We start from the raw sequence: 26,312 nt of genomic DNA on the forward strand, positions 1-26,312 counted from the left end.
CACCTTTCACTTCTAAATTGTATACATGTTAATAAGAGCCAGATGTCTATTACTGTTTGTAACTATTTAAATCTGGGTTCAGTGAGCGAAAGAAAACGAAAACTAATTCCCTGTCTGGCATGTTCATACTTGGCCAATAAAGCTTATCCTATTCTAAAATGCTTTGGACCAAAACTAATGACTTCTGTTTAGAAGTAAAACATTTCCGGACATCCAGTCCTTGATGTCCCTCAGACATGCCTGAAGTTTAACTAACGGTTCTGTTTCATCCGGCTTCATAGACAAATAGAACTGCATATCATCAGCATAGCAATGAAAGTGTATGCCGTGATTCTGGATTCTACTTCCCAATGGCTGCATGTATAAACTGAACAAGAACACCAAAGCAGGCAGGATTGTTTTTACATAAAAGGTTTAATTTAGATTGGAATATTTTTATTTTTTGTAATGCAGATATACCTTAGCATCTCTTTTTGTTTATCTATTTCAACTATTGGATTACCTACAATGATCAAATTATTCAAATTCTTATATTTGAAAACATTACATTAGTTCTACAAATGGAGGACAAAAAAGAGAATTTGGGATCATTTATCTAATTATAATGGCTCATTTTTCATCCATAAAAGTTGCTTTTTAAATATAAATCCAATTTGATGTTAGTCGACTGCTGGCAAGCGGAACCTTTGTTTACCAGCCTGCTGTCAGGAATGTGAAAAACGGCGCACCGTGTAAGCGCGTAGAAGGTTTGTAAACCTATATAACTATTATTCCTGCCACCTAATAATTGCTATCTTTTATCAGTTCAAATATTATTTTAACGGAGACCAGTGCTAAGGCTTATACATATTTTAAAACTAATAATAAAGACGTTTAACTTTAAAATCCACGCACCCGTCGTCGCAAAGGATTGTGGGTTATCTCAAATAGAATAACAATATTTAATTTATATGCTTCGTTACCGTTCAGACCGAAACAACATTGTTAGTTGGTTTTTAATTTTTTAATGTATATTAACTTGCCGTTTTGGGCCTACTCGTCAACAGAATAGCACCGTCACTGAGAAGGATGTGTCCGTGAATGACATGCTGTTGCCAGGCGCTGAAGAAGTTAAGACTATACTTTCAGGGATCATTTCTATAGTTCTTGACTTGAGAAATGTTTTTCTAAAGTGTTTGGTCTCGCTATCCACGATGATGAGTCGTGATACCCCCTTTTGAGCGGGAAGCGGACAAGAAATAATGATTTATTTCATACGTTTCTTGTCATTGATGACCGTTCTTTACTCTTCCTTGGAGTACTGAGGGAGGGGGTATGATCAGAGTGGTAGTTAATTACTGTTCAAAGAAATTATTATAATAATAAATTTAACATAGGATGGTAATTCCCAGGTTGTCATGGCAACAACCACAATTGACACTTCCAGCTCCAGCGCTGCTGAAGCTACTGCACATGTGCTAAGCACCTAGGGCATGCTGGGTAATGGAGTTCCTACACGAGCTGCGAGCTGGAAGTGTCAGTTGTGGTTATTGCAACGACAACCTGGGAATAAACGTCCTGATGAGACCAGCTACACGCCTCGTCTGCTATATACTTATATATTGATTAAGACAGACAACACAATGGAAAAGTTTAATTTCCATAATTCCATTCAAAAAGCTAGACTTTCATAGTATCGCGAGAACCTGAAGGCCGATCGAGAAACAGAAACGTGAGCGTCTCCTGCAGCAAAAGGATGCGGACGGACCAGAACCCCGAGAGGGAACCGAGCCGGGAGCAGGACCAGCAGGACCAGCAGGACCAGCAGGACCCGGGTCCAGAGGGTCCAGACCCCAGGGGACCGAGCCTGCAGGACCTGCAGGACCTGCAGGACCCGGGTCCAGGACCCAGCAGCGGGACCAGAGCAGGCTCCTCTGCTGATCTGCAGGTTAGATGCTCCGGTCCCGTTTCTGTCTGTTGATGATCATCCAGACGCTTTATTGTAGGCCCGGTACATATTCTACCTGTATTTCATCTGGATACGTTGATTAAAGCTGACTGCTCAAACACGTTATCTTTTTAATAGTGTTGTAAACGTTCATGCGTTTGAATGCGTGCAGATGTGGCGGCGCCTTGTTTGGGCTGCTGGAGGGAGACGCCGCTGTTAAGGCTGATTTATGGTTCAGCGTTAAATCGTTGCCGTAGGGTACGGCGTCGCCTACGTACGGAGCGCGTCGCCGCGTACTCTACGCCGTAGGCTCTGCGTCGGTGTAACGCAGAACCATAATTCAGGCTTTAGGCCAATAAAATGTAATGTAATGTGTAAAAATGTAAAATATGCTTTGTTAATGAGAGAATATGTTTCTCTATTTTTCTTATTTTTGTGAGGGGGGATATAAATGGTTCAAATATGTTATTTGGTTATTTGAATTTTTTTTTATTTGTTTTGTTGATAAAAAAATATGTCTCTATTTTTGTGAGAGGGGGATATATATTGTTTTTCGGCACTACCTTGTTCTCTATAGCTGATATAACATGAATTACTCCTATGTGGGATCAATAAAGTTGTTATTTTTGCCATCTGAGAAAATTAAATATATTATATTTGGTGCCTAACTGTTTCCCAAGTATATTAGTGCGTGTGTGAATGAATAAATGAGACGTAAAACGTACATTTCTTTGTAGAAAGGTGCTTTATGAAAATAAGTCCATTTACTTGTATTACTTTGCAGCCCAGTCTTGCCACATCCAATATGGCGGCGGCGTCAGTAGGCGATGCAATGTGTTGATTGGCTATCCAGAAACCCTTTGAAACCCGTGCCAAAGATCTCTGATTGGCTCTTAGTTTTGGCACGTCAAAACAGTGCCATAACTCGTAGTTGTAAAAAAAAGTTTGTAGCTTTTGTAAAAAAAAGTTTGTAGCTTTGTAAAAAAAGTTTGTAGCTTTGTAAAAAAAGTTTGTAGCTTTGTAAAAAGTTTGTAGCTTTGTATCTAGAAGTACAAATATGTTTTGCAAGTACAAATATTTTTTGCACACGCACAAAATATTTCTACAAGTACAAAGTTTATTTACAGATACAAAATACTTATGGCATTAATTTGAGCCCATATCATTTCCGCTTCTTCTTCCTGTATCCAAATTCAAAACAAATGCTGCTTCACGCAACTTTTCTCTCACCTTCTTGTAAATCTTCTATCCCGGTACTTTCTACCGTCTACAAATGCAGAAATGTTCATATCCTTCATTACATTTATGAAGTGATTAGTCTCCTCCTGGGGCCTCATGTACTAAGAGTGCATGGATTTCAACGTGAATCCGTGCGTGGAATTAACAAGACCGCAAAAATTCATATGTACAAAGCTGTGCGTTCGCCCAAATCCACGCAGGTTTCTCTGTACATCCCAATCAGCGTGGATTTGAGCGCATGCGCGGGAGCACAACACTCCGCCCCGTCTCCTCCCTCAAATATATGTTTGAATATGATATGAAGATAATTATCCATTAAAAACCGCTCATCCTAACAAGACAATGCTCTGAGCTGGAATAAATAATTCATTTTGGGGCATTTAGGGGTGTCGGACTCCAGTCCTGGAGGGCCGGTGTCCCTGCAGGTTTTAGATGTTTCCCTGCTTCATTGCACCATGATACAAGTGACTGTGTCATCAGCAGAACTATCCAGACTTTGATGACAAATTGGTGACGATGATTAATGAGAATCAGGTGTGTTAAAGCAGGGAAACATCTAAAACATGCAGGACACCGGCCCTTCTGGGATTCAGTTTGACACCTACATTATGGTGTTCTTTGCTTTGCGTTGCGTTCCGTGAAGAGTTGTGGTTTTATTATGATCGTACGGGTTTGTTAATGTTTATGGGCAGCGTTAGTGCATCATTACACTCTGCTTTTCTTGTTTGTATTTTAAGAACCGACACCAGAATTTTTGGTGGATGAAAAACGGCTCCTCGTTCCGCTTGTTGTCATGCATATTATAACGGATTAAGACCAATGTACACGTTTATTGAGTCTTACACATTATGGATGTCCGCGATCACCACTCTCATAAGTATAACAATGTGAACAATATACATTTATATTTAAAACATGAAGCATCACGATCTGATTCCTCTGCTGCAGAAATAAAGACAATTTGTGCCGACGGGATTATCGAGGTGCAAACGTGAGAAATAAAGAGCAAAGTTGCTGTAACTCGAGTGTTTCATCCGCAGGAGGAGAGACAGGTGTCGTGCCAAAAAGTGTTTGAAGGCCAAATACAGTTAATGGCCAGGTTTCCCAGATCAGTTAAGTAGTTCTTAACAGCGAAAGACTTCTTTCAAACCTTCTTAAGGAGCCTGTGAAAGAAAATCGCGTTTCCCAGAGTCGCTCTTAGCTTAAGTATCTCTTTCATTAAGAAGGAAATGAAAGATGCTGCTGACCCAGTCTTTACAACCATCTTAGTGAACAAAGACTCACAGATCCAGCCGCGTCAGGCAAATCAATATCACACCAAGCAATGAGATATTAAAACAATGCACCCCGCACAAATTTTGATCTATTTTATACTTTAGATTTATATTGTTTAGCATTTATTGGTGACAGCAAAGGGGGAAAAAAAAGAAAAATAAGGAATAACAAGTGTGTTCCTGTATATGCTTTATGCATTACGCACAAATAAAACGATCATCATGAATATCATTTATTTGATGATTTGGCTGCTATACAGCATGTTCTCTCTGCAAATCAACCGCGTCGCCGTGCGCGAAGCAGAACTGTTTTTATGAACGCATTCGTGCGTCAGCACTTCAGTCCCCTGGACGTGCTGTCAGACCGGGCTGTCAGGCAGCCGGGACACCGATCCTCCAGCCCAAGCGCACCTATGTGATGACAGGGAAGCAGCAGCTGAAGAACGGCCTTTGATGAATCGTTCATTACAGTCTCAAATATAATCAATGGTTTCGGTTTATATTAAAGAATCTTTTTGCCCAGAAGAAAAAAGAGCGAAGACAACGACCCATAACTATTTTCTTCTCTTGAAAAGACCCACTTGCACCGCGGGCTTTAGGATAAAAAGACGCTGCAGAGTCGGGATGCAGCGGCATCAGAGCAGTGGAATACGTGCGTGGCGGGGATGATCTCCGCAATTAGAAGCCCTCTATAATTGTAAAAAGAATTTCACTTATCACAGGTTCTTTTTGGAACATAACCCCTGCGAAAAACCAGGGATTGCTGTAATTCCACGTTGCGATTTGCGAAACTTGCCTTCTCTTGGCTCTTGACCGTCATGTTTTTGAAGGCACACACACGCCCACCCCGTTTCCTCCCGGTTTCTGCGTGTGGGGAAAAAAAGCCTCACTGTAGCCAGAAATAACGGAGTAACACACCGTTTGGATGAAAAAGGGTCATTGAATTATATTTATCATCTTAATTTTTTATTATAACGCACAGGCAGCAGTGAATTAGTGCGTTAGGCAGCAGTGCTGCGTGTGAAAATGCGCTGATAGTGATCGGTGATCGATTTGCCTGGCATCGATTGATTTGGTTTCAGAACCGGACAGCTGCTCCAAAGAGCTTCTGAAAGAGTGAAACTAAAGGACGGCGTTAAGAAGTCATCTGGGAAACACCCGTATCTTAGGGTTGTCTCTTAGTTCAAACCTTCTTTGGAACCTTCTTAAATCCTTAAGAGAGGTTGGATCTGGGAAACCCGGCCAATGAAAAGTTATTTCTGCCTAAATATGACTTGATCTCATTCTTGAGCTTCATAATCTGAAATCTGACGGTTTAGCGCTCTCGCTCAACGGGCTGCTGTGCGCGCTCCCGCGGCCACAAATCAGAAGAAATCAGATTCTGGCAGGAAATCACTTTTTGGCACAACACCGGTTTTTGCTTCAAAATTAATTTTAATGTATTTCTGTCCAGACACAGTTATGGGATGTTTAGGGTCTGGCTTTTATCTCCAGTAGTCGTCCCATACGGTCGTCATGACGACAGACAGATGTCCGACCTGTCAGCAGCTCCAGATGAAGCATCATGTTGGTCTGAACCGGAGCAGCTGGTCCAGTTCAGGAGAGAGATCCAGAAGATCCTCTTGGTACCTGAACCAGCTGATGGTCCAGTCTTAGTCCTGGACCAGCAGGTCCAGACTAAACCAGCTGATGGTCCAGTCTTAGTCCTGGACCAGCAGGTCCAGACTAAACCAGCTGATGGTCCAGTCTTAGTCCTGGACCAGCAGGTCGGTGTGATCTGATCATCAGCAGGTTCCTCTAACGGAGCCAAAGCTCCATCAGGAGTTGCAGGTTCCATCGTTGAGCTCCTTTAGTTGTTTGTTCAGATCATGTGGTTGATTGTGAGATTGTTGCAGTTCCACTCTTGTGTAATTTATCTGGTGATGTCGGGACTGTCATGTCCTCCATGTGGTTGTTGACGTTAAGTTTCCTCATATTCTGCACTTCACTGCATCACCAGTGAGTGTCGCCAACGGACAAAACCTCAGAAAAGTGCGTACAACAGCCTTGATGTGTGAGTGAAGGACCGCAGCTTTCTACGCTCACGTCATTCTTTGTACATCCGACCGTGAGCGTTGAAAGTGGCGTACGCACATTTTTTGTGCGCCGCACTCTTAGTACATAAGGCCCCTGGTCTTGGTTTCTCCGTGTTTATAAGAACTTCCTGGACTCAAAAGACCAGGGGCCTCATGTACAAAGACTTGCGTGGATTTCCCACTGAAACATGGCGTACGCTTAAATCCAGAAAACGTCCTACGCACAAAAAAATCCAGGGCCCTCATTTATCAACAGTGCGTAGAAAAGGTCCTAAATTCTGTCGTAGGAGTGAAATTTAGAATGTGTGTAAGTACAAAAAAATCTGGATTTATCAAACGTGCGGACGCTGGTCGTACGCACATCCGTGATGATAAATCCCACCAGTTCTAAACTGCCGTGCTCGTGCATGGTCACCGTCATTTGCATTCAGAAACGCCTCCAATTGGCCATATATGGAGCAACAACAGCTCCCGCTTGGAGGTTTACAAACTTTATTGAACCAAATTCTGTAGAGTTTACAACAAAAGGCAAATGAAACAAAATAATCAATTATCTACAAATATTCAACATTTGGGGGGGTTGAGAGCAAAAAAAAAAAAAAGATACATTTACAGACAAGCTATGGGAAGTGTATTAATAAAAATGAAGAAACAAAGAAATCGTTTCATATAAGCTTTTGGCAATATCGTTTTTTTCACAGTGTTTCTCAACCCTGGTCCTCGTGGGCCACTGTCCTGCATGTTTTAGATGTTTCCCTGCACCAACACACCTGATTCTAATTAAAGGTCCTAATTAGCTTGTCACCAATGTCTGCACAGCTCTGTTGATGACACAGGTACTTTTATCACGGTGTGCTGAAGCAGGGAAACATCTAAGACATGCAGGGCATGGGGTCCCGAGGACCGGAGTTGAGAACCACTGGTTTAAGAGACGCTACAGTTTACATTCATTTTTCAGTTGTACAATGGAGGGTTTGCTGTTATTCCATTTGCATTTATGTATGTGATATTTGGCTTGTAAAATAATTATGTTGACCATGTTTGATATATTTCTTGGAAGATTATCCATAAATTAAGATTTGGTTGGAGTCAAAAACTCCTTCTTGGAGATGCAAACACCAATAAAGCTGTTCTGCAGAATAAATGAGTCGTGCGTTCAGGCCACTGGGCAACGACGGGCAACAGAGACATATCGCAGATTATTTGTGCATTGATTGAATGAAATCCTTTCATGTTCACGTAACTGAATTCATTATGTGATGGTGCTTTTATGGCGATGTGGGCGCAATCTAGCTCCAATTATGTTTGGGAATCCGGCGATGGCATGAAATCCTCGTTTAATTTCGATTTGGTGATGTGTTTATGCGGAAACTGGGTGTAAATTATGGCCAGAGAAATTATTGCATCCAACACTGCCGGCATGATTTTGCTTAGTATCGGCTGCGAAATGCCGCATATGTCAAAATGTTCCGGTGGCAAAAAATCCCAGGGTGGACGGAGCTGGATGTGACTGGGATGGCTTGCGTTTTGTCTCTCGCTCCATTATAGGTTGTAAATCACGGCATTAATCCATCAGAATGTTTTTGGGGAAGCGCTACCTGCTGAGAAGCCGCTCCGTGCTCTCACTGATCAACAGATCAGTGCGCTCTTTGAAAACACGCTCTCTCGGAGCGCACGGTTCTCTAAATCCTCCAACAGTGCAAGATAAGCCATGGTACTTGTATTTTCTTTTCAGGTCGTCCTGCCAAAGCTGTCTTTTATAGCTTTTCACACCAATTATTCAAAATGTCTGAATTACTTATGGAGAATTTTTATTAATTGGAGGAAACGGGGAACATGTGCACATGTTCCCCGTTCAGTCACAGTTCAGCGATCTCAAACTTCACATGTAAAGTTTGAGACTCTTTTAATGGGTTCTATTTGTAGTTTCACTGTTCTACCACTAGGTTTTGTGCGTACGCATGGTCGGAGCTGTGCGTATATTTACACGTGTTTCTGCGCACAAATACATGTTGATAAATACCATACTTTGCGTGGAAATGCTCGTACGCATGCTTTACGCACAGATCTGTGCGTACGCACGGTTGATAAATGAGGGCCCAGATGTATGAAACTGTGCGTAGGCATGAATCCAAGCACATTTCCTTTGTACATCCCAATCAACGTGGAATTGAGCGCACATGTAGGAGTACCAGACTCCTCCCTGTCCACGCCTCCATTTAAATATGCAAATGTATTTAAATATGTTTCCCTGTTTAATTGCACCATGATACAAGGAGCTGTGTCATCAACAGAACTATCCAGACTTTGATGACAAGCTGGTGACGATCATTAATTAGAATCAGGTGTGTTAAAGCAGTGAAACATCTAAAACATGCAGGACACCGGTCCTTCTGGGATTCAGTTTGACACCTGTGACATATTTTTTTATTTTTTTTATTTTATTCAAAAAAATAAAATAATTCAATACAAATACAAATGTTCTTAACTCTGAATGAAAAGCAAGCAGAAAGAAGAAGAATCTTATCTGATCTGCCACTTTTTCCAAGAAATAACTTCACAAATATCATAAATTAATCATATAATCTGTACATTAATGGAATGAAAATGCTTCCTGTTAACGTACACATATTCATCCAGTGATGGTGCTTTTATAGCAATGTGTGTGCAGTCGATAGCTCCGATTACATTAGGCTAAATATTCTTTCTCTTCTTACTGCGCCATTTGCGATATCTTCTAACACTGCCAAAGCTGCCATTGTTGTTAACGGTATTTCTGCACCACTTTGCTTTTATATCCACTCGTGTAATTGCAGACAGTTGAATGTGTTAATTGTTCATCAGTGTGTCTCTGATGTGCACATCACTCTGAGGGCTAATTGTTTTCACATTATTAACAGTTTCCCAGCATCACCACTAAGTGTCGCCAACGGACCAATAGCTGTGGAAACGTGCGTACGCCAGCCATGAAGTTGGCGTCGGGCACCGCACATTTCCACGCTCATTTCACTCTTGATTCATCTGAACGTTTGCGTGGAAAAGGGCGTACGCCATGTTTTTGTGCGTACGCACCCTTTGTACATGAGGCCCCTGGGGCCTCATGTACAAAACGTGCGGCGCACAAAAAATGTGCGTACGCCACTTTCAACGCTCACGGTCGGATGTACAAAGAATGACGTGAACGTAGAAAGCTGCGGTCCTTCACTCACACATCAAGGCTGTTGTACGCACTTTTCTGAGGTTTTGTCCGTTGGCGACACTCACTGGTGATGCAGTGAAGTGCAGAATATGAGGAAACTTAACGTCAACAATAAATTCACGACCACATGAAGGACACGACAGTCTCCACATCACCAGATAAATTACACAAGAGTGGAACTGCAACAATCTCACAATCAACCACATGATCTGAACAAACAACTAAAGGAGCTCAACGATGGAACCGTAAATCCTGATGGAGCTTTGGCTCCGTTAGAGGACCCTGCTGATGCAAGATCAGGAGCGAGTCTTCAGGGACCAGACTGATCTGCTGGTCCAGGATCCAATGAATGAATAAAGTTTTTATTGAATGTTTAGGCAACTTTCAGAGTCTGATATGGAGTCCGCTGCAAGTGCTGCAGGACTCCTGACAGTGTTTCCCCGGTGATGGACCGGGATCTAGACCGGTCTCTCCTCCTGCGGATGCAACACTCCGAGTTTAAGCAATCTTGCTCTTTATTTCTCACGTTTGCACCTCGATAATCCCGTTGGCAAAAGTTGTCTTTATTTCTGCAGCAGATTAATCAGATCGTGATGCTTCATGTTTTAAATATAAGTTTATATTGTTCACATTGTTATACTTATGAGAGTGGTGATCGCGGACATCCACAATGTGTAAGACTCAATAAACGTATAGGCTGCATTGGTCTTAATCCGTCAGTATACGCGTGACAGTAAAGCAGAACGAGGAGCCGTTTTTCATCCACCAATTTAAATTCTGGTGTCGGTTCTTAAATTTCAAACAAGAAAAGCAGAGTGTAATGATGCACTAATGCTGCCATAAACATTCAAACCACTGCGGTCACGCCATCTCCGCTTCGGAGAGGCGCAGTCGCGCTATCTGCGCTTGGAAATCAATTGCCCGTCTACATCGCGTTGTACGGTAAAGCGTGTTGACGGCTTCAAAACGGCTAGTATTATTATTTTCATGTCTTGAAATAGATACATATGTCATTACTTTTTGTAGTTTTACTAAAGTCTAACAAAATTATAAAAAAAAGCAAAGCCAATCGCCCATTCAGAATCCCATTCATTTCTATATAGGCAGATTTTAAATATTCATTAAAAAAACAAATCAAATTGTTGCAGTTTGCTGAATAATTGGTTTTGCGTTTTTTATCATTTTGTTAGACTTTAGTAAAACTACAAAAAGTAATGACATATGTATCTATTTCAAGACATGAAAATAATAATAATAACCGTTTTGAAGCCGTCCACACGCTTTACCGTACAACGCGATGTAGACGGGCAATTGATTTCCAAGCGCAGATAGCGCGACTGCGCCTCTCCGAAGCGGAGATGGCGTGACCGCAGTCACAAACTCGTACGATCATTATAAAACCAAAACTCTTCACGGAACGCAACGCAAAGCAAAGAACAGCATTACCCATATGCAGCTGAAATCGGAAGAAATGCCCCCAAATAAATGTATTCCAGCTCAGAGCCGATGTTTTTTTTTTAATATGTTTTGTCTGTTTTTGTAAATTTCTTGTTAGGATGAGCGGTTTTTAATGGATAATTATCTTCATTATCATATTCAAACTATTTGAGGGAAGAGACAGGGCGGAGTGTTGTGCTCCCGCACGTGCGCTCAAATCCACGCTGATTGGGATGTACAGAGAAACCTGCGTGGATTTGGGCGTATGCAGGGTTTTGTACATCGGAATTTTTGCGTTCGTGTAAATTCCACGCACGGTTTCACGTTGAAATCCACGCACTCTTAGTACATGAGGCCCCAGGGGCCTCATGTACTAAGAGTGCGTGGATTTCCTACTGAAACATGGCGTACGCTTAAATCCAGAAAACGTCCTACGCACAAAAAAATCCAGATGTATGAAACTGTGCGTAGGCATGAATCCAAGCACATTTCCTTTGTACATCCCAATCAACGTGGAATTGAGCGCACATGTAGGAGTACCAGACTCCTCCCTGTCCACGCCTCCATTTAAATATGCAAATGTATTTAAATATGTTTCCCTGTTTAATTGCACCATGATACAAGGAGCTGTGTCATCAACAGAACTATCCAGACTTTGATGACAAGCTGGTGACGATCATTAATTAGAATCAGGTGTGTTAAAGCAGTGAAACATTAAAACAGGGGTCCTCAACCCTGGTCCTCGAGGGCCGGTGTCCTGCAGGTTTTAGATGTTTCCCTGCTTTAACACACCTGATTCTAATTAATCATCGTCATCAGCTTGTCATCCAGGGCTGCACAATTCTGTTGATGACACAGTCACTTGTATCACGGTGCAATGAAGCAGGGAAACATCTAAAACCTGCAGGGACACCGGCCCTTGAGGACCAGGGTTGAGGACCCCTGCATTAAAACATGCAGGACACCGGCCCTTCTGGGATTCAGTTTGACACCTGTGACATATTTTTTTTTTTTTTTTTTAATATTCTTTATTTCCTTCAAAAAAATAAAATAATTCAATACAAATACAAATGTTCTTAACTCGTGAATGAAAAGCAAGCAGAAAGAAGAAGAATCTTATCTGATCTGCCCCTTTTTCCAAGAAATAACTTCACAATTAACATAAATTAATCATATAATCTGTACATTAATGGAATGAAAATGCTTCCTGTTAACGTACACATATTCATCCAGTGATGGTGCTTTTATAGCAATGTGTGTGCAGTCGATAGCTCCGATTACATTAGGCTAAATATTCTTTCTCTTCTTACTGCGTCATTTGCGATATCTTCTAACACTGCCAAAGCTGCCATTGTTGTTAACGGTATTTCTGCACCACTTTGCTTTTATATCCACTCGTGTAATTGCAGACAGTTGAATGTGTTAATTGTTCATCAGTGTGTCTCTGATGTGCACATCACTCTGAGGGCTAATTGTTTTCACATTATTAACAGTTTCCCAGCATCACCACTAAGTGTCGCCAACGGACCAATAGCTGTGGAAACGTGCGTACGCCAGCCATGAAGTTGGCGTCGGGCACCGCACATTTCCACGCTCATTTCACTCTTGATTCATCTGAACGTTTGCATGGAAAAGGGCGTACGCCATGTTTTTGTGCGTACGCACCCTTTGTACATGAGGCCCCTGGGGCCTTATGTACTAAGAGTGCGTGGATTTCAACGTGAATCCGTGCGTGGAATTAACAAGACCGCAAAAATCCAGGGCCCTCATTTATCAACCGTGCGTACGCACAGATCTGTGCGTAAAGCATGCGTACGAGCATTTCCACGCAAAGTATGGTATTTATCAACATGTAACTGTGCGCAGAAACACGTGTAAATATACGCACAGCTCCGACCATGCGTACGCACAAAACCTAGTGGTAGAACAGTGAAACTACAAATAGAACCCATTAAAAGAGTCTCAAACTTTACATGTGAAGTTTGAGATCGCTGAACTGTGACTGAACGGGGAACATGTGCACATGTTCCCCGTTTCCTCCAATTAATAAAAATTCTCCATAAGTAATTCAGACATTTTGAATAATTGGTGTGACAAGCTATAAAAGACAGCTTTGGCAGGACGACCTGAAAAGAAAATACAAGTACCATGGCTTATCTTGCACTGTTGGAGGATTTAGAGACCGTGCGCTCCGCAAAAACACGCTCCGCAGAGAGCGCGTTTTCAAAGAGCGCGCTGATCTGTTCAGTGAGAGCACGGAGCGGCTTCTCAGCAGGTACCGCTTCCCCAAAAACATTCTGATGGATCTATGTTGTGATTTAGCTCCATCCCAGTCACATCCAGCTCCTGTCCACCCTGGGATGTTTGTCCACCGGAACATTTCAGAGAGAGATTGGAGACATGCGGCATTTCAGAATCATGCCGGCAGTGTTGTATGCAATCATTTCTCTGGCCCTAATTTACACCCAGTTTCCATACACACATCACCAACAAGCCCAAATTAAACGAGGATTTCATGCCATCGCCGGATTCCCAAACATAATTGGAGCTAGATTGCACCCAAATCACAATAAAAGCACCATCACACAATGAATTTAGTTACGTGGACATGAAAGGATTTCATTCAATCAATGCACAAATAATCTGCGATGCAACTATGTCTCTGTTGCCCGTCGTTGCCCGGTGGCCTGCAGGAATGCAACACTCATTTATTCTGCAGAACAGCTCTATGGTGTTTGCACCTCCAAGCAGGAGCTTTTGACTCCAACCAAATCTTAATTTATGGATAATCTTCCAAGAAATATATCAAACATGGTCAACATAATTATTTTACAAGCCAAATATCACATACATAAATGCAAATGGAATAACAGAAAACCCTCCATTGTACAACTGAAAAATGAATGTAAACTGTAGTGTTTCTCAATCCTGTTCCTCATGGGCCCCTGTCCTGCATGTTTTAGATGCTACCCTGCTTCAGCACACCGTGATAAAAGTACCTGTGTCATCAACAGAGCTGTGCAGACATTGGTGACAAGCTAATTAGGACCTTTAATTAGAATCAGGTGTGTTGGTGCAGGGAAACATCTAAAACATGCTGGACATGGGTCCACGAGGACCAGGGTTGAGAAACACTGTCTTAAACTGATGCGTGAAAAAAACGATATTGCCAAAAGCTTATATAAAACGATTTCTTTGTTTCTTTATTTTTATTAATACACTCCCCATAGCTTGTCAGTAAATGTATCTTTTTTTTTTGCTCTCAACCCCCCCAAATGTTGAATATTTGTAGATAATTGATTATTTTGTTTCATTTGCCTTTTGTTGTAAACTCTACAGAATTTGGTTCAATAAAGTTTGTAAACCTCCAAGCGGGAGCTGTTGTTGCTCCATATATGGCCAATTGGAGGCGTTTCTGTATGCAAATGACGGTAACCATGCACGAGCACGGCAGTTTAGAACAGGTGGGATTTATCATCACTGATGTGCGTACGACCAGCGTCCGCACGTTTGATAAATCCGGATTTTTTTGTACTTACACACATTCTAAATTTCACTCCTACGACAGAATTTAGGACCTTTTCTACGCACTGTTGATAAATGAGGGCCCAGATGTACAAAGCTGTGCGTTCGCCCAAATCCACGCAGGTTTCTCTGTACATCCCAATCAGCGTGGATTTGAGCGCACATGCAGGAGCACAACACTCCGCCTTGTCTCCTCCCTCAAATATATGTTTGAATATGATGAAGATAATTATCCATTAAAAACCACTCATCCTAACAAGAAATGTGCAAAAACAGGTAAAACAAATAAAAAAAGAAAACATCGGCTCTGAGCTGGAATAAATAATTCATTTTGGGGCATTTAGGGGTGTCGGACTCCAGTCCTCGAGGGCCGGTGTCCCTGCAGGTTTTAGATGTTTCCCTGCTTCATTGCACCATGATACAAGTGACTGTGTCATCAACAGAACTATCCAGACTTTGATGACAAGTTGGTGACGATGATTAATTAGAATCAGGTGTGTTAAAGCAGTGAAACATCTAAAACATGCAGGACACCGGCCCTTCTGGGATTCAGTTTGACGCCTACATTATGGTGTTCTTTGCTTTGCGTTGCGTTCCGTGAAGAGTTGTGGTTTTAATGGGCAGCGTTAGTGCATCATTACACTCTGGTTTTCTTGTTTGTATTTTAAGAACCGACACCAGAATTTTTGGTGGATGAAAAACGGCTCGTCGTTCCGCTTATGCATATTATATACTGACGGATTAAGACCAATGTACACGTTTATTGAGTCTTACACATTATGGATGTCCGCGATCACCTCTCTTATAAGTATAACAATGTGAACAAAATACATTTATATTTAAAACATGAAGCATCACGATCTGATTCCTCTGCTGCAGAAATAAAGACAATTTGTGCCGACGGGATTATCGAGGTGCAAACGTGAGAAATAAAGAGCAAAGTTGCTGTAACTCGGAGTGTTGCATCCGCAGGAGGAGAGACAGGTGTCGTGCCAAAAAGTGTTTGCCTCCCAGAATCTGATTTCTCCCCTGAAAATGGCTCTTTTTACCTGCCAAATATTGATTGAAGGCCAAATACAGTTAATGAAAAGTTATTTCTACCTAAATATGACTTGATCTCATTCTTGAGTTTCATAATCTGAAATCTGACGGTTTAGCGCTCTCGCTCAACGGGCTGCTGTGCGCGCTCCCGCGGCCACAAATCAGAAGAAATCAGATTCTGGCAGGCAATCACTTTTTGGCACAACACCGGTTTTTGCTTCAAAATTTATTTTAATGTATTTCTGTCCAGACACAGTTATGGGATGTTTAGGATCTGGCTTTAATCTCCAGTACTCGTCCCATACGGTCGTCATGACGACAGACAGATGTCCGACCTGTCAGCAGCTCCAGATGAAGCATCATGTTGGTCTGAACCGGAGCAGCTGGTCCAGTTCAGGAGAGAGATCCAGAAGATCCTCTTGGTACCTGAACCAGCTGATGGTCCAGTCTTAGTCCTGGACCAGCAGGTCCAGACTAAACCAGCTGATGGTCCAGTCTTAGTCCTGGACCAGCAGGTCCAGACTAAACCAGCTGATGGTCCAGTCTTAGTCCTGGACCAGCAGGTCCAGACTAAACCAGCTGATGGTCCAGTCTTAGTCCTGGACCAGCAGGTCCAGACTAAACCAGCTGATGGTCCAGTCTTAGTCCTGGACCAGCAGGTCCAGACTAAACCAGCTGATGGTCCAGTCTTAGTCCTGGACCAGCAGGTCCAGACTAAACCAGCTGATGGTCCAGTCTTAGTCCTGGACCAGCAGGTCGGTGGGATCTGATCATCAGCAGGTTCCTCTAACGGAGCCAAAGCTCCATCAGGAGTTGCTGGTTCCATCGTTGAGCTCCTTTAGTTGTTTGTTCAGATCATGTGGTTGATTGTGAGATTGTTGCAGCTCCACTCTTGTGTAACTTATCTGGTGATGTGGAGACTGTCATGTCCTCCATGTGGTCGTGAATTTATTGTTGACGTCACGTTTCCTCATATTCTGCACTTCACTGCATCACCAGTGAGTGTCGCCAACGGACAAAACCTCAGAAAAGTGCGTACAACAGCCTTGATGTGTGAGTGAAGGACCGCAGCTTTCTACGTTCACGTCATTCTTTGTACATCCGACCGTGAGTGTAGAAAGTGGTGTACGCACGTTTTTTGTGCGCCGCACTCTTAGTACATGAGGCCCCAGGATTCCTTGTGAACAGAGAATGAGCAGAAAACAAATTCCTGTTCCGTTTGATGGGGATATTCCGTTTGGTGTTTACATGACCCAATATTCAGGTTTTAAAAGGAGTAACCCAGGGCTCATATTGGGGTTTTTAAAAACCCCAATATGAGCAAATTCTGGTTATTCAAAGGGGTTATTGGTGTTTATATGGCCGTGCAAGTTAGGGTTATTGCCCATATTCGGGTTTTAAAAGGGTTATTGATGCATGGAAGTACAGTCAATGTGTACTGAATTGATAAAGATACAGTAGGAGAAACAACAAGGTTTGTTTTTCAGATGTGATCATCAAACTTCACAATCTATTCAAAATGTGAAACCCTTACCTTTGGACAGCGTACAGAGCATCTTCCACTCCACACTCTGTCCTCTGCTGGATGTTTGAGCAGGGTCTCTCTCAGGGGGAGCTTATTCCTGGATACTCCACAGCCATTAACAGAGATGCCAGCGCAGCCTGCTGAACCTCTCCACCTGCTGTGGTGTCATGTCTCCCATCAAGGAGCCTGCTGAGCGGAGCTCCAGTAATGAAGCCAATGTTCAGCTTTTCTCCTACCAGAGAGAGTCAGTACGAGACCTTACCCTTAGGAACAGGTAAGTTCACAATAATAGTTGTTTATGTTTCCTTAACCCTTGTGCTGTCTTCAGGTCAAGGAAGGAGGAAGGGAGGAAAGAAAGGTGGAAGGAAAGAAGGAAGGAAGGGAGAAAAGAAGGAAGGAAGGAAAGAAGGAAGGAAGGGAGGGAGAAAAGAAGGATGGAATGAAAGAAGGAAGGAAGGGAGAAAAGAAGGAAGGAAGGAAGGGAGAAAAGAAGGAATGAAGGAAGGAAGGGAGAAAAGAAGGAAGGAAGGAAGGGAGAAAAGAAGGAAGGAAGGAAGGAAGGAAGGAAGGAAGGAAGGAAGGAAGGAAGGAAGGAAGGAAGGAAGGAAGGAAGGAAGGAAGGAAGGAAGGAAGGAAGGGAGAAAAGAAGGAAGGAAGGAAAGAAGGGAGAAAAGAAGGAAGGAAAGAAGAGCGAAAAGAAGGAAGGGAGAAAAGAAAGAAGGAAGGAAAGGGGGAAAAGAAGGAAGGGAGAAAGGAAGGACGGAAGGAAGGGAGGAAAGAAGGAAGGAATGAAGGGAAGAAATAAGGAAGGAAGGAAAGAAGGGAGGAAAGAAGGAAGGAAGGGAGAAAAGAAGGAAGGAAGGAAGGAAAGAAGGAAGAAAAGAAGGAAGGAGAGAGCAGGAGGAAAGAAGGAAGGAAGGGAGAAGGAAGGGAGGAAAGGAAGAAGGAAGGAGAGAGCAGGAGGAAAGAAGGAACAGGAGAATGAGGTCATTTTGACCCAAAGACTCTACAAGGGTTAACAGAGTTCATTTGCAACCAAGAACAACCACAACTGCTAATTTGCATAACCCTCGTACATTTATATCCCATGACATCAGTGACATCAGTCTCATAACTGAATGAGCAGTCCTCTCACAAACAGTCTATTTGTGGTCAGTGGGTGGACATTGTATGTGTATCTGCCTATGAGAAACTTGGGAATATTACCTGGCTGTTGGTTTGATGGGTCCTTGTTGGATTTCATGAACATCTTGGTTCTGCAGTGCTGCAAGCTTCAGAAACTTTGCACACAACTTGCGGATGAACTTTGTCATCTACAAAGTTGTAATTCAGAAAATGTTTTCAAATGACATTTGAACAAAGTATGAGCAAATGAAAAAATGACCAAGTACAGCACATTATTGGCAGAAGCATAGCTCAACCCTTCCATTTTACCTCTTCATGTAGAAGGAAGATTGAGGACTTCTCTCTCTGGAGTAGGAGGTTTAAGGTGGAGAAGGCTGGCAATGTTGCTTGGTAGAAGCAGGAGGTACACCTCTGTTAACGGGTTAGAAAATGCATCCACCAGCCTTCTAAACCTTGGTTGTTTCTCATCTGTAAATACAAAAGCATAGGTTCTGCACACCAAATATGTTTACATTTCAGTCTTGTAGTAATCTTGCATTTGTGTCAGTGAAATATGCAGCTTACTTAATGACTTGAAGTAGCTGGTGAGTGGCTGCTGCTGCAGAAGGCGAGTCAAACACCTCTCCAGGCTCAGCCAACGAATGGAAATGTGTTGAAGTATTTCCATGTACTCGCTTCCATGGAACTCACAGAATTCTGTGACAAGAATGTAACATCCTAAATTTCAGTCTAATGAAAGTCTTATGCATGTCATTTGTACTACACTGGTGCTGTTTAAATCACAAGCCTGACAGGTAACCCATCCCCTGGATCAAATCCAGTCACCTGCAATACATGATGTTTTATAATGACATTACATTCAATCACATCACAGATTCATTATACCACAGCTTAACAAACTATTTAACCTGGGATTAGGCTCAACAGATCACTGGTCACTGAAAGCATACATGATCAAATTTACTTCCAAAAACCTCAGTCCAGCTTCTTTGGCGGTATTGTGGATAATGTGGCAGGGACACCCATGGATGTATGTGTTGGCATTTTCCTTCAGAATCCTGGATGCAATGGAATGTCTTGCTCCTGTATTCACAGGTGCATTGTCAATTGATAAGCTAACACAATTTCCCCAAGGTATGGCGTGTTTCTGTAAGACCTCGTTCATTTTTTGGAAGATTACTTCCGTTGTGACACAGCTACGCCCACTTGTTGTGCACATATCCAAAAATCTATGGACAACTTTTCCAGAATCACTGTCAAAAACTTGCACAGTGAGCAGGTTCATCTTCTCTTGTCCTGCAATGATGAGTTACATGTTTTACATGATTACACACCACACTGAAATGTTCTGTGAAGAAATAGGTACTGGAAAGTGTGGAAAACAAACAAAGGTATACAATGGCTATCAAAACAATACCTGTATCATTTGACCCATCAGGGATCAAGGTGAATGGATCTCATCTTCATGACCAATTCGTTTCTAAAATGAGGTGCCACTGCTTCATTTATTATGCACGGTGTTTTCGTGCTGGCACATTTGAAATTTTGTGCTGTGGTGGAATCTCTGAAGCACTCCTTTAACAATGGGCTGAAATGGTCAGAGACACCAAAAAAATTTAACTACGCGTCGAGGCGACACAGACCACACGCAGACCGAGAGGGCTGTGATTGGTTCACTTGGTAGCAAGGCATTTCCGGTTTCAAGCAGTCGTGAACTTTCAGCGCTCTTTTTTTCGTGTATGTGTGATTTTTTTTTTTTGTTTCGTTTTTTTGCACAATAGTTGTCCTTATCTCTTTGATTCACTGTGACCGGAAAAAGTTGGATAAACCATTCAGGAAAAGATTGCTAACTAGCGGTCACGGGGGATACTGCACCACGGAGAAATGGAGTGACGGAGAAGTCCGAAGGTTCACAACGAACCATAATTCACCATAATTCAGGCTTTAGCCACTGTCTCCTCCACCATATCCTCTGACCTGGCAACCTTTCTAGGGGGCTGACTCTTTGCTGCCCAGAATGACAGAATGCTCTTTTGCTTCTTCCCTGTCATTTTTGAAATAGACAAAGGCAAACAGTAAAAAATAAGCACACTTTCTGTTCATTGTTTACTCTTTACTCTTCACACTAAAACTATAATCCAGTGGCGGACCGGCAGGGCCGTCTAGACCTTCTCTGAAGGCCTATCTATTATCAAAGTAATGAAAAAATATGGTGTCTTTAATAATACTTTAGTTTACCTATTGTTAGACTTATCTGAGTTTATACATATTGCCGGCTTGTATTAGAACAAGTATAAGCACCTGTTTATTTACTTTACATTGAGTTGACAGTGTGGCTGTGGCTTAATCCACAGACATGTAGCTCTGTTTTGTTATGGTTTGTGGAGAAAGCACTGGCTTAGAATAGGGGAGAGCTGCTCTCCAAGCTCAAATAACGTTATACACAATTGTGGGCTATTTGGGTAGACAAACTCACATTTTAGGATTGGAAGAATACATGATTACTATTTTCTAGGGCTGTTAAGCGATAAATTTTTCTTTAATCGTGATTAATGGCTGAATTTTAGTAATTAATCACATATTTGCATGTATAAAATTCTATTATTTTGCATTTCACAACAGTTTTTAAGACCATATTAACAATGTAAAGCAACTCTTACCAGTGTATGTTGATTGGGAATCAAATGAATGCAAAGAATGTTACTTTATGAACTCAACTTTTGGATTTATTTAAAATAGAACACACATAAATTGTGGTTTATTTGTGGTTTATAAGAGAAAAAATATGTTTGAATAGTGGAGTCGGGATGGGGTCTAACATACATGTGGTTGACTTAGCTCTATTGACGAGTGAAGTCAGCTCAGGGAGGTCTATAGGATCAAAACAGTCTAGAGTCAAGTCAGAGCCTAGGGAAGACGCTAAAGCTGAAGAAACACCTACAACCGGCTGGTTGATTTCTTCTCTAATTCTCGCGATTTTACTGTTGAAGAAGCCCATAAAGTCCTCACTACTGAGAGCTGCAGGAATGCACGGCTCAACAGAGCTGTGACTCTTTGTCAGCCTGGCTATTGGTACGACAATACTGGACCAAATTAACTTATCCCTAAGTTTAGGATATGTACCACAGGTTTTCAAAGTCGCAGTAATTAAACCTTTACTTAAAAAACCTTCTCTTGACCCAGACACCTTAGCTAATTATACACCAATTTCTAACCTTCCATTTGTGTCTAAAATTCTGGAAAAGGCAGTTTCAAGCCAGTTATGTGACTATTTGTATAGAAATGATCTGTTTGAAGTCTTTCAGTCAGGGTTCAGAATGCATCATAGCACAGAGACAGCACTTGTTCGAGTCACGAATGACCTCCTTATGGCCTCAGATAAGGGATTAGTGTCCATACTGGTTCTACTGGACCTCAGTGCTGCTTTTGACACTATAGATCATGGCATTTTACTGCACAGGTTAGAGCATGTTGTTGGGATTAAAGGGACAGCTCTATGTTGGTTTAAATCATACCTATCTGACAGGTTCCAGTTTGTTCATGTACATGAGGTTTCTTCAGAACAGTCAAGGGTCTGTTATGGTGTTCCGCAGGGTTCAGTGCTAGGGCCAATCTTGTTCAGTTTATACATGCAGCCGTTGGGAAGTATAATCCAGAATCACGGCATACACTTTCATTGTTATGCTGATGATACGCAGCTCTATTTGTCTATGAAGCCGGATGAAACAGAACCGTTAGTTAAACTTCAGGCATGTCTTAGGGACATCAAGGACTGGATGTCCAGAAATTTCCTGCTTCTAAATTCAGATAAAACAGAGGTTATCATTCTTGGTCCAGAGCATCTTAGGAAGGGATTAGATGGTGTTGCGATGGCTTCCAGTGCAACTGTGAGAAACCTTGGTGTTATTTTCGATCAGGATTTGTCGTTTAAACCATATGTCAATCAGGTTTGTAAAATAGCCTTTTTCCATCTCCGTAATATTGCAAAGATTAGGAAAATCCTCTCGCAGAGTGATGCAGAAAAACTAGTTCATGCGTTTGTATCTTCTAGACTAGATTACTGTAATATGTTGTTAGCAGGATGTCCAAGTAATTTGCTGAATAGGCTCCAGCTGATCCAAAATGCAGCAGCACGAGTACTGACAGGAATTAGCAGGAGAGACCACGTCTCTCCAGTGTTAGCGTCGCTCCATTGGTTACCCGTAAAATTCAGAATCCAATTTAACATTTTATTACTTGCGTATAAAGCCCAAAACGGCTTAGCTCTGCATTATTTGCAAGACCTGATAGTGCCTTATGTTCCTGTCAGAGCTCTCCGTTCTCAGAGTGCAGGTTTACTCGTAGTTCCTAGAGTATCTAAATGTAGATTTGGAGGGCGGGCGTTCTGCTATCAGGCACCACTACTATGGAACCAACTTCCAATCTGGGTTAAGGGGGCTGACACCACCTCCCCCTTTAAAACTAAACTTAAAACATTTCTGTTTAGTAAAGCTTATAGTTAGTGTTTAGTAAACCTCTAGCTGGTGTTGGTAAATCTCTAGGTAGTGTAAACTTTAGTGTGTCAGAGTCGCTCCTGTGGTTTCTTGTGCTGGCCCCCCCTTCTCCTCCCTTTTCTCTCTTTTGTCCATGTTGCAGCATCCTTTGCCGGACACCGGAACCTGCAGGTGGTCGTGGGTGGCTTGTAGCTTGCATTACGGAGCACAAGTCTTTCCCCGACCCTGCACCCCAACCTGGGACTTGCTGATTGGGCCGGAGCTTTGGGATCTGCGTGCTGGCCTGCGGTCCCCACCCCTGGTCATCCCGTTGCTGGCCCCCCCTTCTCCTCCCTTTTCTCTCTTTTGTCCTGCAGGTGGTCGTGGGTGGCTTGTAGCTTGCATTACGGAGCACAAGTCTTTTCCTGACCCTGCACCCCAACCTGGGACTTGCTGATTGGGCCGGAGCTTCGGGAGCTGCGTGCTGGCCTGCGGTCCCCACCCCCGGTCATCCCGTTGCTGCTTCCACCTGCCTGCTGTGCTGTTGCCGTCCCTGACCCACCAGTCTGGCCCTCGGCAGGAGGGTCCCCCCTGATGAGCCTGGTCCTGCTCAAGGTTTCTTCCCTCCTAAAGGGGAGTTTTTCCTTGCCACTGTTTGGCTTAAGGTTTTTCTCCCACTAGGGGAGTTTTTACCTGCCATTGTTTATGTAATAACTGCTCGGGGGTCATGTTCTGGGTATGGGTCTCTGTAAAGCATCTAGAGACAACTCTGTTGTATTAGACGCTATATAAATAAAATTGAATTGAATTGAATTATCTACTTGTCTTTGTCCATTGTTTCCTTTCAACGGGAAAACGAAGAGTTCCCAAACAGGAGACATTGAAGATAAGGCCGGGTATTCAAGCTCCAGCTGCTAGCGAATAAAAAAAAGTCCGGCAGTCCGGTGCTGACTACAAACTTCCACTCCGCCTCTTAAGATGTCCTTGTGGGAACTCGGATTTGAAGTATGCTCTGCACACAAAACAAGCCTTTTAACTAGCTACTGTTAAATGTTGTACCGTATTCAGATCGGAAAATGTCTGCACCGTACCGACGGCCCTGTGCCGAAACGGTTATATGTATGTTTATAGGTAGGTATGTATGTAGGTAGGTAGGTGGGTAGAGACATCTCATCTGATGGTCCCTGGCTGTCATGGAAAAGTCATGACTGAATATGGATAATATGACTTTTATTGTTTCACTGCAAAGGTAATGACAGGTAGCATTTCATAGAAACTGAAATTATTTTCTTTGTCCTTACAGAAACATAAAGGTAAAGGAAGACCAAAAAGTTATCGCTGCAACCAGTGTGAGAAAGTCCTCACCACTTCATCAGGGTTGAAGATACACAAGAGGACACACACTGGAGAAAAACCTTACAAATGTGATCAATGTGAGAAAGTCCTCACCACTTCATCAGGTTTGAAAGTCCATAAGAGGACTCACACTGGAGAAAAACCTTACAGATGTGATCAATGCGGGGCAGCTTTTACCACTTCAGATCACCTAAAAAGGCACAAACGTATTCACACTGGAGAAAAACCATACCGATGTGATCAGTGTGGGGCGGCTTTTACCACATCTGGTCATCTAACTGTTCATCAACGTACTCACACTGGAGATAAACCGTACAGATGTGACCAGTGTGTTGCAGCTTTTTCCACATCATGTAGTTTAAGTCTACACCAATATGTTCATACTGGAGAAAAGCCGTATAGATGTGGTCAGTGTGAAGCAGCTTTTACCCGACAAGATTATCTAAGGACCCATTTACGTAGTCACACTGGAGATAAACCTTACAGATGCGATCAATGTGGAGTCGGTTTCACTACATCCAGTAGTCTAAGTGTACACCAACGAATTCACACTGGACAAAAACCATACAGATGTGATCAGTGTGGGGTGGCTTTTACTACATCCGGTAGTCTAAGAGTGCATGAACGTATTCACACTGGAGAAAAGCCATACATATGTGATCAGTGTGGGGTAGCTTTTACTCGACAAGATCATCTAAGGACCCACTTTCGTAGTCACACTGGAGATAAACCGTACAAATGTGATCAGTGTGGGGGGACATTTACCACATCAGGTAGTCTAAGTGTACATAAACGTATTCACAGTGGACAAAAACCATACAGATGTGATCAATGTGGGGCGGCTTTTACTCAGCAAGATCATTTAACTGTACATCAGCGTATTCACACAGGACAAAAACTGTACAGATGCAATCAGTGTGGTGGAACTTTTACCCAACAAGGTCATTTAAGGAGTCACCAACGTTCTCACACTGGAGATAAACCTTACAGATGTGATCAGTGTGGGGTGGCTTTTACTCGACAAGATAATCTAAGAGTACACCAACGTATTCACACTGGGCAAAAACCCTACAGATGTGATCAGTGTGGAGCGACTTTTAACCAACAAAGCCATCTACGGACTCACCAACGTATTCACAGTGGATAAGACTTGTACATCTGTGATCAGTGCAGGGCAGTTTTTGCAATATATGTTTAGTTAAAAGACACAATATAGACATGTTGGGAAAAAAATAAGGTGGTAATAAGATTGTGGGAAAGATTCAACTATATCCAGATATGGAGAATTAAGTTCAACATGTAACCCTCTCAGCCCTATCCCGTTTCTCTTTCCTCTTATTATATCTTCTACTAATTTTTGCAACAATGCAGCAACCCGTCCCACATACTCTCAGCTATTTCAGTGATTCAGCTATCAAAAAATTCAACTTAATGTGGACTTTTCATGCAGGGAGTTTAGGTCCTTCAACTTCTTCTAGGTTTGGAGTTCTTTTTTTTTTTTTTTTTTTTTTTTTTAATAAATTTGCTATTGAAAATGAATGAAGATGCCTTGTACAACTTTGTCTTTTTTCAGCCAGAGACACTATTAAAACTTTGAATATATCACACAACATTGGATTTTACCATATGTCTCAGCTTCCCAAAATGTTTCTTAGTTTTTGAAATATGTTGGTTTAAATTTCATAAAATTTTCAGGTCCCTTTTTAAGATTTAGAATTAAGTTCACATAACACAGATGAGGGCTCAAGATGTAATGATCTTTTGGATTTCATATGAAAGTACTTTCTCCAATTTTATGCAATAGTTTCAAATTTAAGCTCAAAATGACGGAAAGTCTGCGCTCTTTAACACATTATGCCTGCCAAGGCTTTGTTACTTAATTTTAGATATGAGCCTCTATCACAGAAAGTCCTTCTTTCACAGACATACAGAAATGTTCAGTGTTTTTTCAGATTGCGTCTCTGCTGTCCGCCTTTGACATCTGGAAAATAAAAAGATACATCCCGACATCCCCGCTATCTCTTGTGAGCCCTCAGACTACTATCATCATCAGTTGAATTAATGATGCTGATAGGATGAACTGTAGTCCCACAGCATCAAACAGTCCAATGTAATGG

At 42.2% G+C, this 26,312-nt stretch overlaps 1 protein-coding gene and 1 non-coding gene across 2 annotated transcripts; both read left to right on the forward strand.

Annotated features, from left to right (window-relative positions):
* Positions 1-1,112: 1,112 nt before the first annotated feature.
* LOC133447777 (small nucleolar RNA U3) lies at positions 1,113-1,328 on the forward strand. The gene has a single exon (XR_009782939.1). It is a non-coding gene; the product is annotated as a small nucleolar RNA U3 (small nucleolar RNA).
* A 407-nt stretch (positions 1,329-1,735) lies between these two features.
* On the forward strand, positions 1,736-25,649 carry LOC133447417 (zinc finger protein 431-like). The gene is made up of 2 exons (XM_061726089.1): positions 1,736-1,927; positions 24,143-25,649. The coding sequence occupies exons 1-2, from the start codon at positions 1,736-1,738 to the stop codon at positions 25,340-25,342; spliced, it is 1,392 nt and encodes a 463-aa protein (XP_061582073.1). The 3' UTR covers positions 25,343-25,649.
* The last annotated feature ends 663 nt before the right edge of the window (positions 25,650-26,312 follow it).

Source organism: Cololabis saira, chromosome 7 (genome assembly GCF_033807715.1).
Source record: "Cololabis saira isolate AMF1-May2022 chromosome 7, fColSai1.1, whole genome shotgun sequence".
NCBI lineage: Eukaryota > Metazoa > Chordata > Actinopteri > Beloniformes > Belonidae > Cololabis > Cololabis saira.